At 32.7% G+C, this 18551-nt stretch overlaps 1 protein-coding gene across 1 annotated transcript in view; it reads left to right on the plus strand.

Moving 5' to 3' along the window:
* eIF5B (eukaryotic translation initiation factor 5B) overlaps positions 1 to 2031 on the plus strand; it is a 66830-nt gene extending 64799 nt beyond the window's left edge. The window contains exon 16 of the mRNA XM_077441739.1: positions 1784 to 2031. Within this exon, the coding sequence (XP_077297865.1) occupies positions 1784 to 1891 (108 nt within the window). The 3' untranslated portion in view covers positions 1892 to 2031. The remainder of the gene's footprint in view (positions 1 to 1783) is intronic.
* Positions 2032 to 18551: the final 16520 nt, after the last annotated feature.

Consider the following 18551-nt stretch of genomic DNA (forward strand, 5'->3'; position numbering starts at 1 on the left):
TTCGACATCGTCCAAAGGGAGGTATTTTCATGCGCAATATTTTCCCCTCGGTATATTTTTTACTGTCGGAAAAACATAAACTGGAGGAAAAGCCCCGACCGGAACGCAACGCGCACGACTTGTGACCCAGTTTCCGGTCGACCCAAATTTTCCGACCCATTCAGCCAAATTTATGAATAAGACGATGCATCCGCGAAATTATTCCCTTTTCTCTCCCTTCCTTCAAAACACCCATCAAATTCGAACCCAGAACGAAAGTTAATCTTTACGATCTAATAAAACGGCCCGTTTATTTGATCCACCCCCTACATCCTCCCCCTACCCTTCTACACTATTCTTCGATGACGTCATCGATGTTTCAACAAACCCCGTTGGGTGGGGGGGGGGGGGGTGAGGGTTGATCAAAGCTGGCTAATGTCGATGGAATTGCCGCCATAAAAGCCGATATTGAATGTCCTGTCGTTCGAATTAAATTGACTTGTGTCGATACATTCTATCAGTGTATATTTTATCCCGGGCGGAGCTAAGACCTTTCGCTAATCAATTTTACTAAGTATACATAAATACAAGTTTTCCGTTTATTTATTGTATTGGTGTATTTTTTTTTTTACATATACATATACCAGGAAGGTCTAACAGGTCAACCGCAATGCACTTTCTTGGCTAATTGCACAAATCGATAAATAATTATGTTTATACAGTAATATTTCGAAAAATAAATACTTACATTTTTTATAGAGTGGGTAGCATTTTTTAATATCAGCAAATTTGAGATATTATAAAATCGAATTTCCGAGAGATAATTATGATATTTATAATTATTATGTACTGTTTAAGCGAAAAATCCGCTCAATGAATCTTCGTCTAGTTTTACATATGTTGTGATGCAGACAAGTTCTTGATTTCTAAATAAAAACCACAGAAAAATGTATAAATACTTTTCTGCCAATTTGTTTGCAGACAAATCTGAATGATTTTAAATTTGTAATTTAATAACCAAACTGAGCAAAATGGCAAATTTTGAAAACGTTCGGATAAGAACCCAAATTTCGTCAGACGAAAAATGCGAAAGTGAAGTAAGAAGAGGCTAGTTACTAGTAAAAATTATAGCTTAGCATCGAAATGAATTGTTTTGATCCGTTTCGTTCTTCTGTCAAATGTAATTTTCAAATACACTCTTTCAATGGTCTCTTTTTATGCGGTTTTCAAGGAGTATATTTAATGCAAATTCTCAAAAAAAAAAAGAATTTCGGACGTTATAGCCATAACGTTGCACCGTTTAGTTTAGATAGTTGTGAAATCCAGTATTTCCCGCACTTTGTTGCAAGGTGACGTTGTCATATGTCCGTGTCAGTGCTGAGGAAGGTGTATGGTAAGCCCAACCGGCCTTGTTTTGTGCAAACAAGGGATGCGGCCCAAACCAGGCGAGATTGAGCGTTCTTGAGAGCTGAATCATATCGCTATATTTAATATTTAATTTTTCAATAATATTTGCTAGGCATACAAAAGTATTAAACATCATTGAATATTGTCGAGACATTTTTTTAATATAATATTGTGCTAGTGATATATATCGATAACTATATTTATTTATTTATTTATTTAATATACTTGGGGGAGGTGGCAAAGCCGATAGGCCCATATATGTATGGGTTGCCAATACTGAACTGATTTATCATATACTTTTCTATTTATTAATATTTTAATATTATCCCATTTATATACATGTAACCGTTCGCAATTTGATATACAATAAATAACTTATTATTTTTATTTTTTTCAGATATCCCGACAGAGTATAGACGCATGCAAGGACTACTTCAGAGACGACCTGCTCAAGACCGACTGGCAGTTGATGGTCGAGCTGAAGAACCTCTTCCAAATATTGTAGCCGGTCTTCTTCTTCTTCTTCTGCAGAGCATCAACAATCATCACGACGGCGGCATCATCGTGACCTACAAAATACATAATGATTATATATTAAAAAAAAAACTATCACCAGTTCTTCCCAAACCATCAGCGCGCGATCGACCCACCTACCTAGAACGTGCCCAATTCCCCCCATCATTATTATTATGATTATTATTATATATATATAATATTTATATGAATTGTATATGTAAATACGAAATTGATATTTTCATAATTTTCTTCTCGATTTTGTATGACTAATTGACCACTTTTATTGGAACCTAGTGCAATCTGAGTATTATAAAAATATTTTTTTTATTATTAATGATTATTTTTTAATAGTGTATTCGCACGTCAACGAGTCGGATTATGTTTTTTTTTATTTATGCCTTTATTATTATACATATATTATGTGCGTTTATATTAATTTTATAAATAATTGAAACAATCCGTTTCGTGGCGATTGTATTGTGTATTAAATTACACATTCCATGTTTAAATTGTGGCTTAAATCAAACTTTTGAATGTACAGACTTCTTATCGACCGACTTTGCGTGCTCAGTGGGCCCAAATCACGAATTGTGCATAAACTTTTATATAATAGAATGAGGCCTGCTCTCTTTTTTTTTTGTCCAGTCAAGTATGCCGCTCTGATGACAGTTCTAGTTTAATACTAGGCCTGTTTCCGAGATGAAAATCTAATATATAATTTCGAAAGAGACGTTGTATGTAAGTTTGTACCTTTGGTTGGGAATTCAAATAAATTTAATAAAAAACAAATGATCATTTTATGCTGGTTATATTGCAAATACTGAGCGAAGCCGGGTAAAACAACTAGTATCTAATATAATGAACTTTCGACAGTCTAAGTCCGTTGATAAAAAGTCAAACATTTCAATTCCGTCCACAAAAAAATATGAAATTTAATTATTATCAAATATTTTAAGTTATTTTCAAAACAAAACGCACAACTGCTATATGATTTATAAAAAAAATATGAGAATGAGCATCAAAATTCCATTGAAATTGTATATAAATGTCATCTTTCGTTTGATTTGAGTCGATGATGCCGTAAATGAGTGTAATGACAGATTTACACTGAACTTACATGCATAGGTGTGAACGCCGCATAATGTTGTCAATATGTTTTTCGAATCAAAGTATTGTTGTTTATGTTTGAATATGTGCGAACGTTGCATAAAGTTTGTAATGATCAAAGTGAAATAATAAAAAAATGGTTATGAGGACATACTCTGATGTGTTTTATTTTGTTTTACCTGACTGATATTTGGTTGCGACCCACAGTTTGAGCGTGATGACTTTTCCGGTCGCCATTGACTGGCGTCAAGTCACCTTGTCGCTAATTGCTGAATGGACTCGTTCAGTCGCTGACTTTAACTTGTCATTGTCACACCAGTTGAAACAATGTTGTGTCATCATCATCAGCGGCGTGACCCAACTGCTGATGCTCTCAAATTGCAGTTTTTTTTTATTCAATACAAAAAACAATCCATTAAATCATTCGAGTCGATGATTTGGTTTGTAATTACTACAATTTTTCAAAAATGTAGGAAGATACATACATACAAAGGTTAATGTGACTTAGGGTACATGAGTAAGGATACGTCAACAGTGACGGTGCTGATTCGTTGTAATACGAAGTACATTACTTTAGGTGCACAATTTGCATAATTAACCTTTGAAAGACGAAGAGATTGAAATGGCAATGGGCGGGTCACGTAGCTAGAAGAATGGACGAAAGGTGGGTAAAAGAAGTGCTAGAATGGTACCCGAGACAATGTAAAAGGCTAAAAGGAAGACCGCATGGAAGATGGGTAGATGAAACTAGGAAAATGTGTGATGAAGACGAAACTAGGAAGCTTGAAGGGGACCTCATCCAGCAGTGGATGATAAATGACCGTACACAATGATGATATATTCATATAAAACCTATGAGCACAAAGGATTTTAAATCACAGGATTAGCTGCTATTTTTAGAAAACACTACGTTTCAAAACTATGAATATGATGATTATTATTAAAAAAATACAGTAACAATTGATTTTAAATATTTGAAAGCTTAAAAATCTGCGAATGATCACAATATGTATCGTATGTTAAAAATACTACATACAAAAAAACATTTTGTATACAATATACGAACTCCTGTTCAAGCAGACGAAAACTTGAGAAAACGAGTCTTGAGAAATTGCATGTCGATAGAAAGTACAGCAACGGATTTATTTATATTACGGAACTGACGAAAGGAAAAGGCACTAGTTTTCTTAAGACACGTGTCCACTTAGCTATTTTGCACTCGATATTATCCTTTGAAGGACGGAGCGTCGAGTGTCCCGAACCGGGGTCGAGTAAGACCCCAGTATTTTTTAATCAAAATACAGCTTTTCTCAATACAAATGGGTTCAATATATATCTTATTAATCATTTTATACATCAACATAAAAAAGGTTTAGTGCTACAGCACGTTTTTTACTATTTTTTTATTAAAAAAGATAACGACAACCATCGACATGCAAACGCACATAGGTAAGGCCAACAGGCGACTGCATGACTCAATAGCCACGCGCCAAAAGCGACGAAAATCTGTCTCTTTCTCTCGCATTGATTCATCGATCAACAAGAATATGCAAGCGAACAGTCAAAAACACGACTTATCGCTACCGCCTTTAAGGGGGACCACTAGTGTGACCGCGCGAAAAAAAGGTGATTTTCGGGAATTAAAATAAAAAAAACTACTGGATGGAATGCTTTATCGTTTTATGGATATATGTATAGATATATACTAAATACATAATAAAAGTTTTTAGACAAAAAAATTGAAAATTCAGCGAGTTATACGTAATCTCCCAAGGCTCCAAAAAAAAAAGTACCCCCACTGCTGCAGTGATAGCGACCTTCACAGTGCCTGAAATCAAAAAATTCAAAAAGTTTATTAAACTAGAAGATATTTGCCGTACCATGAACCTCGATCAAAAAAAAAATTGAAATTTAACAAAATGGCAGAGTTTTAAAAAAAAAAATCAAATTTCGCGCATAAATTTGTTGATTTTTGGCCTGCCAAAATTACATTTTTTATTCAATCGGAAAACTGGAGGTTCATGGCACGCAGAAACATATATAAAAGAAGCTGAAAAAAAATCAAATCGATCGGATGATTCATTCTCGAGTTACAACTGCAGCAAATTTGAAAAATGTAGTTTCGAGAAAAACGCGTTTGAAGTTTAAGTTACTGATTTCGTGGTTATAAATCAAGAAATATCATACCCACTGTTAATCTGCTATTCCAGGCCCATACAGTGCACCTTCCTCTTCTTCGAAAGACAGCTGTTGGGCTGCTAAAGCTTTTCTTCGAGCTAATCGGCCCTCTTTTGAAGCAGCCTGTTAACGATGATCTGCCATTCGAAGCCTCATATCATCTTTGTCAACGGCATAATCGTTCGCTGCAGGTCCAATTATAATTCCCATTACATTGAACATTTTTAAAATTGATGAATAACCGTCATTAAATATTGATGTAGCAAAATAATTTGATAACTCTATCGTTTTGAGACCACTGTGGAGGTGTTTCGGAGCAAAGTGCCATAGCAAGCCATTATAACTTTCGTTATTGTTCTGAGTATTATTAGTAATAATTTATTACCCAGACATCTTTCGAGTAAATCACGCCGACTCAAGTCTTCAAATATTGGTTTCAGAGCATTTTTTCTTTTCCCATAAAACACAACTCTGACAGTAAGTTGACTTGACACACGAGTCGATGATCTTACTAAACTTTCCAACAAGAGTTACTACGCCAAACCGTGAAGTGTGGCCACGTTTCTTCCACGTGCCATCTCCAGAAACCGTCAAATTTGTCTCGGAGTCTTCTTCTTCCAGTGTCAACTTTTTCTCTTCTTCTACAGCTCTTTATTTTTTATTTTATTTTATTTTATTAATTGAAAAATCAACAGACAGGATGTACAGAGATAGGTATAAAAAACACAAAAAGTAAATAAATAATATATGTAACACCCGAGTCCAATAATAGATTTTTACAAAAATGAAAAAGATAAATATAAGGAAAACAAATTAAAAAGTAAAGAATAAAGGCATGACAAAATATGTAGTACATTGCATAATTAAACTATAGTATTAAAATATTTGGAAAAGGTTATAAGATAGAATATAAGAAGAAATTGAAATTTACAAATATAAAAAACAAATGAAAAAGGTAAATACAAAATAAACAAATGAAATGGAAAGGAATGAAAGCTATAATATGATTAAATAGCACATTACATAACTAAACTAAAGTATAAAAATAATGGAAATAATGGAAAAATAGAATAGAAGAAAAAATGAATCAATCGGTCAAGATTCTCTTGATGTTAGACCTGAATTGATGTAGGGAAATACCAAACAGATCAACCTCATTCAGCTCTCCGTTAAACATACGATAAACGCGCTGCAGATAAAAATATTTTTGGGAATTAGTATTGAAAGGATCAAGTGAAAAGAGTGTAACGCGTCTAGGGTATCGAACTGGGATTCTGAAATTAACCTTATTCAGTAAATCAGAACAATCAAGGAAACCATTTATGAGCTTAAAGAAGAATATAGCATCAGAATGTCGTCGCCTGACAGAAAGATTGTTAAAAGAATGGATTTTTAAAATGTCGGAAACAGTAGAATGGGTATAGGTAGGAAAAAGGTAGCGTAAGGATTTAATAAATTTAAGTTGAACTTTCTCAATACAATTAATATGGGATAAATAAAAAGGTGACCAGATAATTGAGGCAAATTCAAGGTGAGACCTTACAAAGGAAAAATAAAGTAATTTTAGTACATAAGGATCATTAAAGGGTTTTGTTGAGCGGAGTAGGAATCCAAGAGATTTAAATGCTTTGTTGGTAATAAAAGAAATATGTTCAGAGAAATCTAGTTTATTATTGAGTATTACACCAAGATCCTTAATAGAAGATGACGTGTTAAGGATTGAATGATTTAATTGATATTGATTAGTAATAATTGACTTATTTCTAGTGAAATTTAAAATAGAGCATTTTTCTAGATTAATAAAAAGATCATTATTTAAACAATATATAGAGAATCTATCTAGATCTTCTTGTATCTTATGACAATCGTCTATGGTGTATATAGGTTTGTAAATTTTTAAATCATCAGCGTAAAGAAGTATAAAGGAATGTTTGAAGATGTATGAGATATCATTAATATAGAGTAAAAAGAATAAGGGACCTAAATGCGACCCTTGTGGGACACCGGAAGGAATATGTCTAAGTGATGATCTAAAACCATTGAGAATTATGATTTGGTGACGATTTAGTATATACGAAGAGATCCAACGAAATAAATTTCCTCGGATTCCAAGGGACCAAAGTTTATTGAGTAAAAGGTTGTGATTGATTTTATCAAAAGCTTTAGAGAAATCCGTATAAACGACGTCTATTTGGATTCGTTTGTCCATATAAGATGTGAGAGTACTAGTGAAATTAAGCAGCTCTTTGCAGCTCTTTGCATACTAAATTTACAAATTGATTCTGCTGATGTCCATAAATTCGCAAAGCATCCACTGAAAGTTTGAGTATGGAATTTACGTATTAGATCCATCAAACCACAAAAAAGATTCACTCCGTTTATTCCGATACCTAAAAGTCGCATCACAGCCACTATGCGTCTATTTATTTCAAATGCATTACCAATCATAGGCCCGGAATTGATGTACGAAACGCCGCATTCACATATTACAGCAATTTTGAATCATAAGCCTCGCGGACTTGCTTCATTGAACGTAATTTTTTTTTCACAAGTTTTGCACATCACTAAATTACTTATTGCAGAAAAAACAGAAATAAACTGGAGATTACTATAACCGCGAGTTGGATCAATCACAATTTCTTCGTCCTTATTGTGTAAAAGTTTGTCAGCTGACGTACTGGTATTTGCGGTGGACTGTTCACATGTATGTTGATTCGCCGAAAATTTTCGTTTTTTAGAAGTTGATCTACGCGTAGGATCAACATGGGAACCCTTTTGTTTTGAATACTGAGAACTCATTTTTGCTAAAATTTTGTACGATGTTCTCACTATAACGGTCACAATAACACTGGAAGAGAGTTTAAATGTGCCAAAGTCTAGCATCTCCAAAACAGCCAGGTATACGACCCGTTTTTAATGACTTTTCTGGCTGACAGAACCAGAACAATAACTGCGTTATGAATCATAACGCAGTTATTATGATCCGTACGCTAACGCAACTTTCGAACCGACGTCAGCTGCTCTTCGGATGGTTGTAACTCAAAAACTATTCGAGATATGCACTTGAAAATTTAGTATGTTATTTTTAAAGGTATGGACTATCGAAATGTGCAAAAAAAAAAACGATTTTTTCAAAATGTCACACTAGTGGTCCCCCTTAAAATCATACTTTGGACCGTAGAAATGTATAAATGTATTTTTTTTACGATGTACCCCTTTTCTAAATCATACAAACTCTATTAAAATAAATTTCTTGTAGTTCATTCTAGGAATACAAAAAATATAGGGTGTATAGCTTTGAAAACCACATAGTTATTACGAAAAACGTAAAAATTGGGACACTTGCATACCCCACTTCGGTGAGGGAGGGTTAATGTGACAAAGCACGACGCGACCAGCTTTAATTGAGTAAGGATACGTCAACGGTGACGCTGCTGATTCGATGCAATACGAAGTATTTAGCAATTTGCATCATTAACAGTCATGCTAGCCTAAGGGCGCAGACACACGGAATGCTACGCGTCGTATTTCGTTTTTAGTTAGTTTTGCGCATGTAAAAAAAACGCTAGCACGCCTGATCCATGATATGGCCATCCAGATCAAAACGAAAGTTTGGAATTGCTCAGTGATATATTTTCCTTGGTCGATAACGATGATTCCTATATTTGATGAAATGTTAAATAAATAATAAGACGATACAAATTAACATTCTTATTTTGTTATTTTGTATTGTATGTATTAACAGTTTTGCTATTTGAATAAATAAATAAATAAATAAACATGACATGAGGATATGCCCCTCACAGCTGGAGTCACCTAGGCAAGCCGTGCCGTACAGTGTGTATGCACATTAACACACACCGTCTAAATTTATACTGACATAACCTTACTTCCGTCATTATAGCCAATGCAAATCAACCTAATCATCGTATTCAATCAATAAACCCAATCTACCTCTACATATACTTGCGCTTTGCATAGCCGTGCTAACCTAACCTGGGTTTCTACATACATTCTGTATAATAATAATAAACTAACCAAACCTACATATGTTGTCTCTCTACACGTATCATACATAAACTAACCTAACCCAACTCTCTACTTTCTTCTTTTACAGGCATGCTAGTATAAAAATACTTTCTACTTTGTCGAAAATCGTTGCGATCAAAAATCATTATTCTATTTAAAATATATATAAAATTGTGAGATTTAGTTTTCTAACCTAGAAGAATGCATGTATGAAGCATCAAGTTTTCTAACCTGGAAGCGTTTCAATGAAAATCATAAAATTTGCAAACTCTGGTAAGAAACGATCAACCTGGAGTCACAAACCTAGGTCTGGCCAGCAGCGGGACTCGAACCCAAGACCATTCTGCTTGAAAAGTATAATATAGCCAGCAGTACAGCTCGGTGGTTGCGTTTATGTTTAGCATTGAGAGGTTACCGGGTTCGAGCCGTGCTAATCTTTAATACTGCTGATCAGACTTGGATATTTGTGACTCCGCTTCCTATCAGAGTTTTCCAACAGAGTTAGAAACGATCGACCTGGAGTCACAGCAGCGGGACTCTAGTGGGACTCGAACCTATGACCACTCTTGAAAGCATAACATGCTAACCACTAGTTATAAAGCGAAAGAGTATAATTTAGCGTACATAGTGAAGCGACACCACTGCGCTTCTTCGCTCCAGTATATGTATATCTACACGAAGGTGTCTTATAAAGAAGTACGTACATTTTATGCAAATTAAATTAAGTGCTAATAAAATATTTAGGAGTAACGTTCGATAAAAGAATGAGATGGGCACCTCATATTAAAGCAGCGAAATGCAAGGCGATGCGGGGTATATCCTCAATATAACCAATATTTAATCGCCATAATTCTTTATCGGCTCAAAATAAAATAAAATTATATCCCGCACTCTTATTACCATTATTAACCTATGCTTCACCTGTATTGAATAACGCCTCGAATACTAACTTTTCCAAGCTCCAAATAATACAAAAAAAATCCCTAAAAATAATTTATAACACACCCATATACATATATTACTAACTTGAGAAAACCGCATGCTATAAATAATATTCCGTTAGTTACAGACATTACTAACAAACTAACCAGTAGATTCTATGACAGAATCACTAATAACTAGTCACCGGAGCCTGAGGGGGCCGTGTATTGTTCAAAGGTTGTAAATGCATTGTTAACGTTTTGCCGAACAATAGATAGCACTGTGACTATCCTACCTCTACTAATAACCATACTAGCACACTTGTGAAGAGTCTCGGTGATTACTAGTCACCGGACCCAGAAGGTGCCGCGTATTGTTCAAAGGTTGTAAATGCATTGTTAAAGGTTTGCCGAACCTTTTTTACAAAGGATTTAATACAATGGAACAATGGATAGCACTGTGACTATCCGACCTCTAGTGATTACAACAAAATGTCTATACCCTTCAGGTATAAACACAGATTACCTAAACACAATCTGCTTTAGATCGTCGACTTTAGAGAGTATTTAATTAATATTATGTATTAGATGTATTATGAGCATTTAAATAAGAATTGTAAATAGGTTTTTGAGCTCTTTTTCTGTATTATGCTGTACATTAACATTAGAATAATATAATACTATCATTACTAAAAAAAAAAAATTTAAATTGTAAAATAGAAAATGATCAGTGGATCAGTAGCTATTAATATATAGTAATAATAAAAAGAATTTAAAAATCAAATAGAAGAAATACGCACAATTTTACTATCATATTCTACCTCAGCGGGTTCAAATAATAATTCCGTATAAAAAAACAACGTTATTTTTAAGGACGCATTCCTTTTCGAAGTTGAGAAAGTGAAACTGCGCCACTCGAACACACACACACCATAATTCTGACCTATGACCTTTTAAATATTGATCTTCAGGAAGTGTACAGCAAGACACAACTGCATAGCACACGAGGTTCGAAAATGCGGGGGCGCGAAAGGCGGAGACAGCCAGAAACCACCCCGTCCGATTGGTCACCGAAACACGTGGAAAATCGTACACAAACCCACCCAAGTATCAAATCACAACACCAATTACCCAATATATCGTAAGTGAGGAGAGAGGTTGCGGGCTAATTTTCCGGGCGGCGCGTGGACTCGGCTCGCGATTTCCGTGGAAATTTTCGTTAATGGAAAATTCGGTGAATGGCTCGATTCAGTCTCGGGTCGCAACAGGGTCTAGGTCACGCCCAGAGACCTCGTGCTCTCCTCGGGTTCGCGCACGCGCTCCGTCCTCGGAAAATTTCATTCCGACGGTGGCGAGGCTGTCGGCTCAGTTGTCGAGAGCGCTTTTCCGAGGCGCGATCGTGCGCTTGAAAATTTTCCGCACAAGTGACCGCTGCGGGCGAAATTTTCCGATCCTACACTCGGACCGTGTGAGTGAAAGTTCACTATATTATCATCAGTAGCTTCGAAAAGTACTTCGGTGAAAATTGAAAATCATTTTTTGACAGGTATATCGATATCAATATGCCTCAACTGTTGTTTGATTTCATTTAATTGAAGTTAAATATTAGTATATTATCAATTTGTATTTAATCCTTTCGTAATAATGATACAATTTTCACTTTTTTTTGTATTTTACTTAATAAATTGTCACTGCTTTAATTGGGACAATTTTTTTATAAGCTTTATTTTCTATTTACATAGTATCACAAAGGTCACAAAATGTTGATACTTTCTGCCTAAATGTTTATATGAAATGGTTTTTCCTCATTTATGAAACTCGTTCCTTTAGTGCTTTACGATAAAGATAACGCAATTTGGTCAGTTATTTTGAACAGAACTGCCTTATGGCTCTTTCTGTCGACTGAATACACCTAAGATGATCATTGCTTCAATATGTTTGATGATGGCGTGTAATCTGTTTCATAAAAGATAAGTAAATACATTTAATACAAAGCTAAGTAATCCTTTCGTAATATTGATGCATTTTGATTTTTTTTTTTGTATTTCATCGCCTACATCCTTTCTTAATCTTAATAAATCTAGGATTGTCACTGCTTTAATTGGGACATTTTTTTACAAGCTTAATTTTCTATTTACATACTATCACAAAGATCACACAATTTTGATACTTTCTGCCTAAATGTTTATATGAAATGGTTTTTCCTCGTTTATGATAGTGATTTCTTTAGTGCTTTACGATAAAGATGACGAAATTTGGTCAGTTCTTTTGAACAGAACTGCCTTATGGCTCTTTCTGTCGACTAAATACACCTAAGATCATTGCTTCAATCTGTTTGATGATGACGTCTAATCTGTTTCATAAAAGATAAGTAAATACATTTAATACAAAGCTAAGAAATCCTTTCGTAATATTGATGCATTTTGATTTTTTTTTGTATTTCATCGCCTACGTCCTTTCTTAATCTTAATAAATCTAGGATTGTCACTGCTTTAATTGGGACTTTTTTTCAAGCTTAATTTTCTATTTACATAGTATCACAAAGATCACACAATTTTGATACTTTCTGCCTAAATGTTTATATGAAATGGTTTTTCCTCGTTTATGATAGTGATTTCTTTAGTGCTTTACGATAAAGATGACGCAATTTGGTCAGTTCTTTTGAACAGAACTGCCTTATGGCTCTATCTATTGACTGAATAAACCTAAGATGATCATTGCTTCAATCTGTTTGATGATGACGTCTAATCTGTTTCATAAAATCTAAGTAAATACATTTTAAAATGATCCACTGCTTCAATAGATACCTTTTTCTTTAATCTTAAAATATTTTAAGATACAAACAGTTGTGTATTTAATCATAATAGTAGTTTCACGATAAAGATGACACAATTTTGACAGTTCTGTTCAATTACCTTGTGGCTCATTGTATTGACTGATTATATCTAGGATGATCATTGCTTCCGTTATGACGTCTAATCTGTTCCCAAAAAGCTAAGTAAATAATTTTTAAAATGATCCACCGCTTCAGTAGATAAATTTTTCCTTAATCTTAAAACGTTTTAAGATACATAAGATTTGTATTTAATCATGATAGTAGTTATACGATTCATAGAATCATAGAAATGATTCAAAATTGAAATTCAATTCAATCATAGAAATGATTCAATTTTGTTATATTTATCACTCCTTTTTAATACTATTAAGAATTTAATGAATAAATCTAGGATAATCACTCCTTCAATTGAAACATTTTCAGACCATAAGGCTTGTTGAGTTATAAAAAGCTTTGTTATAATCATAAAAATGTCACGATCAGAATTTAAACACGATTTAATAACTTTTTATATGAATATAAAATAGTCACTGCTTCAGTTGAGTTGTATTTAATCCTTCTATAATCGTTTCATCTTAAAATTTCTGAATATTGATATTTTTCACTAACTTTCGTATGCTATGTATACTTGAGATGATCTTTAAATCATTCGAGACGCTTTTCTTATCAAAAACTACGTCGAATAATCATCTAAAAAACGTTTCATAATGTACACATATGGAAAATCAAAATTATAAAAGTCGAAGTATTATTTAATTAACAAACTTATATATATCATGATTGTATTTTAAATTATACAATATCGTTTTTAAATAAATGAAAACCAGGAAACTGCAATATTGATTTGAAAACATATCAATTACTTTTAAACTAAGTCAATAAAAAGCTATACATGTGTAAAAATCGTTGATAAATATAATCTGCCTGCTTTAAATTACAACTGCTATGATGATTTCATGAATGAATGATGATTTCATGAATGAATGTGATATAAACATGTTTAATTTTTGTCTAAGATTCCGACAAACCGATAAAACATACCACTCAATTTTATCATAGATAGTAAAATCAAACGATTATAGATAAATCATAATACAAATTGCTTCCATTCACAACCGACAGGAAATTGGAATTCGTGCTATCTTGATTGATCCAATATATGTATATATGCCTTTACAAGATTATCATTGTATCTGAGATGCCTCAATACTGATAAAAAGTCACAAACGTGTATCATAATATAATATTGCAACTATTGTACCTACATTTATTGATAAAAATAATCAGCTTAGTTAAACTTCGTAATTCAACTTGACACAAACAACATACGAAGTTCATTTATGAATGAATTGCTATCTATAATATAATATGATGATACACACTGATACAATACTATTATTGCAATAATAAATTCTTATCAATGAGACTTTGAAGCGTTGGCCAACCATGAAAATATACACATATTGTACGCACAAAGCAATATCTATGATTACAATTATGTACTGTATTATGAAACCCATTACGTACAATGCTTTGAAGCTGTGATACAATCAATTGTAATTTATTCAATCTTTTTGAAAAAAATCAAAGATAATTGTAATATTATTCAAATATTCTTTTTACAAACTAAAAACTTCTTTCTTATATTATAATATTTTTAATATATGACTATTAGTATTTTTTTTTTTACAATACAACTAATATATTGTTTAATCTATGTTTATCGTTGAAACCAATTTTTTTATAGTTTTTTCCGTAAACAACTGGCTATATTAGTTTCACGAGTGAAATATTGCGATTTTCATCAAAGACATTGTAAAGAGATAACATTCGAATATTTAACAAAAATGTCGCTTATATCTATGTAAATTTGAATGGTCCTGAATTTAATGAAAGACTTGGATTTGTTTGATTTTTTAAAATGTACAATTATCGTGGTGAAAATTAAGTTAATATTATTAATATTTTTCATTAATACATAGTAAGTCAGCATGAAAATGAAAAAATATATATAATTATTCGTAAAAAGGTGAATTTTGTCATGTTGTAGAGAAATTTAATAATTTAAATATACTTTTTGTGCTTATTTTATATCCCTACAAAAATAAATTCTTAATTAAAATTATGAATCAATACTGAATTCAAATGAGTCAAAATTTCAATCTTTTATTTATTGATACTTTTATATAAAAAACTAGACTATGAAACTTTTATGACACTCTTTAAAAAATCTTAATTTTTCCAGAACTTTTCTTATAAAACTACATATATCGTATTTTATGATATTTCACCAATCAAATTTTTCAATTTTTCAATGTAACTATAATCATAAATAACTAGTATAACTAGTATATTACATGAAAACGTGATCAGTGATCAATTCTGAGTTTGAATCAGTCAAAATGTCAGCTCTAATTTTCGCATGATCTCTTCAATTTCAATTCCCATTCTCATTACCGTTTCAAGTGATAGTTGGAGCTTTACTAAAGTCTCTTTAAAGCCGTGTCGTCATAAACCAACTGGTAAAGTGGTTACCAACGAACGCATTTTCTTGCCACAATGGCGCTTCAAACTTTCGCGTCGGCAAAATCATTATTACAAATATTATTATTAAGAAGTTTTTTCCCGTGTTTTTTTTTCTCACGAAGCTTCCCGGACATGCATACAACAAATCCTGAAAGTTCCATCGTAATCGATTCAGTGGTTTAGAAGCCTATTCGAAACACACAGACAGACATTCAATTTTATATATCTACATATATATTGTTCGACATGAAAAATGGTTCAGAGACGAGATATAACTTTTCTTATAGATATATGCCCAGTAAATACGAATCTGGTAATAAAAAATGTTGAGGCTCGAGATTCGGAGATTTTTTAAATCGCGCGATTTTTCTATATCTTGGTGTTGTTCGGTCGATGTCTCAAAATCTGTCAATTTCCTGTTCAAAATGAATATTGGAATCTATAGTCGGGTATTTTATTTTTCTTTTGTAGTACTTTTCAGCTTTCAAATCTCTCTAAATAGTCGTACAGTTCAAATCAAAAGTCAAAAGTATGTATTTTCACTTGGGATTTTTTCCCACTGTTAATACTATTTTATATTGAGTATTTTCTATCGAAACATGTTTATTGGGATAGTGTTTTGGCCACACTATTTTTTATTTTCGTTTAAAAGGGCCAGAACACTATCCCAATAAACATGTTACAGTATTTCATCAGGTAAAAGTCAGGGCACGTCAATACTAAAGTACTCGCAAAGAGCAACCAATGACAGGTTCACCCTGTCGAGAATTCCGACTTTTAGCCAATTTTATATTTTATTATTTTTATTTTACATATATACCAGGAAGGCCTTACAGGTAAATCCCAATGCGCCTTCCTGGCCAATTACAAATACAAATGCAGCATTTTTATTATAAGTCGTTGAATTGCGAGACACTGAAAAAACTCGCAAATTAACGAGACATCTATGAATTGTACATAAATTTTTATTGTACATCAATCAAATTTCAAATAATGGTGACATAGTAGGTAGGAAGGATTTTTAGCCAATTTTTTTTTCCGGGAACCGTTTCAACAATGAAATCAGAGAAAATTGGCAAACTCTGATAGGAAACGATCAACCTGGAGTCACAAGTCCAGGTCTGACCAACAGCATACTCTGAAAAATTCATTTTCATTCAGGGATTGAACCCGGCACCTTCTTGACGGTAAGCAGAAGCTTAACGTCCGAGCTATGCTATATATAGATATAGATAATTTATATAAAAATAAAATGTGCTAATTAATTTGCATAAAGCCAGCAGCATAGCTCGGTCGTAAAGCTTCTGCTTAGCATCAAGAAGGTGCCGGGTTCAATCCCTGAATGAAAATGAATTTTTCAGAGTATGCTCTTGGTCAGACCTGGATTGTGAATCCAGGTTGATCGTTTGCCAATTTTCTCTGATTTCATTGTTGAAACGGTTCCCGGAAAAAAAATTGGCTAAAAATCCTTCCTACCTACTATGTCACCACTATTTGAAGTTTGATTGATGTACAATAAAATTTATGTACAATTCATAGATGTCTCGTTAATTTGCAAGTTTTTCTGTGTCTCGAAATTCAACGACTTGTAATAAAAATGCTGCATTTGTATTTGTAATTGTGATTTGTAATTGGCCAGGAAGGCGCATTGGGATTTACCTGTAGCGTACAAAATATCGAAATAAAAATTAAATTTTAAAATTGAAATTAAATATCAAAATCAAGCTAAAGAGCGAGATTGAGCTAAAATTAGATCATCGTTGATGTTTTGAATTACAACAATGTTTTGAATTACGACGATATGCATTTAAAACCAGAGAAATATTATAATTTCTCTGCTTACGAGCGAAAAAAAATATTGTAAAAGTCGTCACGAGATGTTACTGTATTTCCACGTGGATGATCGATAAAAAAAAAACAATTCATAAAAAAACGCGGTGTCGGATGTCGGTGATTTGTCAAAGGGTTTTTTTTCTTTCGTCGAAATAAAATTAATAATCACACATTATCCGATAAATTTTACCTCTGAAATGATTTAATTATTTCGACGAGAGAAACAATTGAAGAATAAAAAAATCCGTTTGATGTGACCGACAACACCCCGGGTTAGCAAAAATCGTTAGATCACCCATACTAATACATGATATATTCTCAGTAACTGCGCATTACGGGGAAGTAAAAATAATAATTCTTTGATTTTTTTTCGATCTTAGTGCGTATCTTCGTAAGTCAAAACATCTTCGACAAACAAAAGTCGAGGATTACCTGTATGTGATTGTTGATGATCTAATTTTAGGTCAATCATAGAAATGATTCAAAATTGAAATTCAATTCAATCATAGAAATGATTCAATTTTGTTATATTTATCACTCCTTTTTAATACTATTAAGAATTTAATGAATAAATCTAGGATAATCACTCCTTCAATTGAAACATTTTCAGAGCATAAGGCTTGTTGAGTTATAAAAAGCTTTGTTATAATCATAAAAATGTCACGATCAGAATTTAAACACGGTTTAATAACTTTTTATATGAATATAAAATAGTCACTGCTTCAGTTGAGTTGTATTTAATCCTTCTATAATCGTTTCATCTTAAAATTTCTGAATATTGATATTTTTCACTAACTTTCGTATGCTATGTATACTTAAGATGATCTTTAAATCATTCGAGACGCTTTTCTTATCAAAAACTACGTCGAATAATCATCTAAAAAACGTTTCATAATGTACACATATGGAAAATCAAAATTATAAAAGTCGAAGTATTATTTAATTAACAAACTTATATATATCATGATTGTATTTTAAATTATACAATATCGTTTTTAAATAAATGAAAACCAGGAAACTGCAATATTGATTTGAAAACATATCAATTACTTTTAAACTAAGTCAATAAAAAGCTATACATGTGTAAAAATCGTTGATAAATATAACACCCCGGGTTAGCAAAAATCGTTGGATCACCCATACTAATACATGATATATTCTCAGTAACTGCGCATTACGGGGAAGTAAAAATAATAATTCTTTGATTTTTTTTCGATCTT

Source organism: Arctopsyche grandis, chromosome 11 (assembly GCF_051622035.1).
Source record: "Arctopsyche grandis isolate Sample6627 chromosome 11, ASM5162203v2, whole genome shotgun sequence".
Taxonomy (NCBI): Eukaryota; Metazoa; Arthropoda; class Insecta; order Trichoptera; family Hydropsychidae; genus Arctopsyche; species Arctopsyche grandis.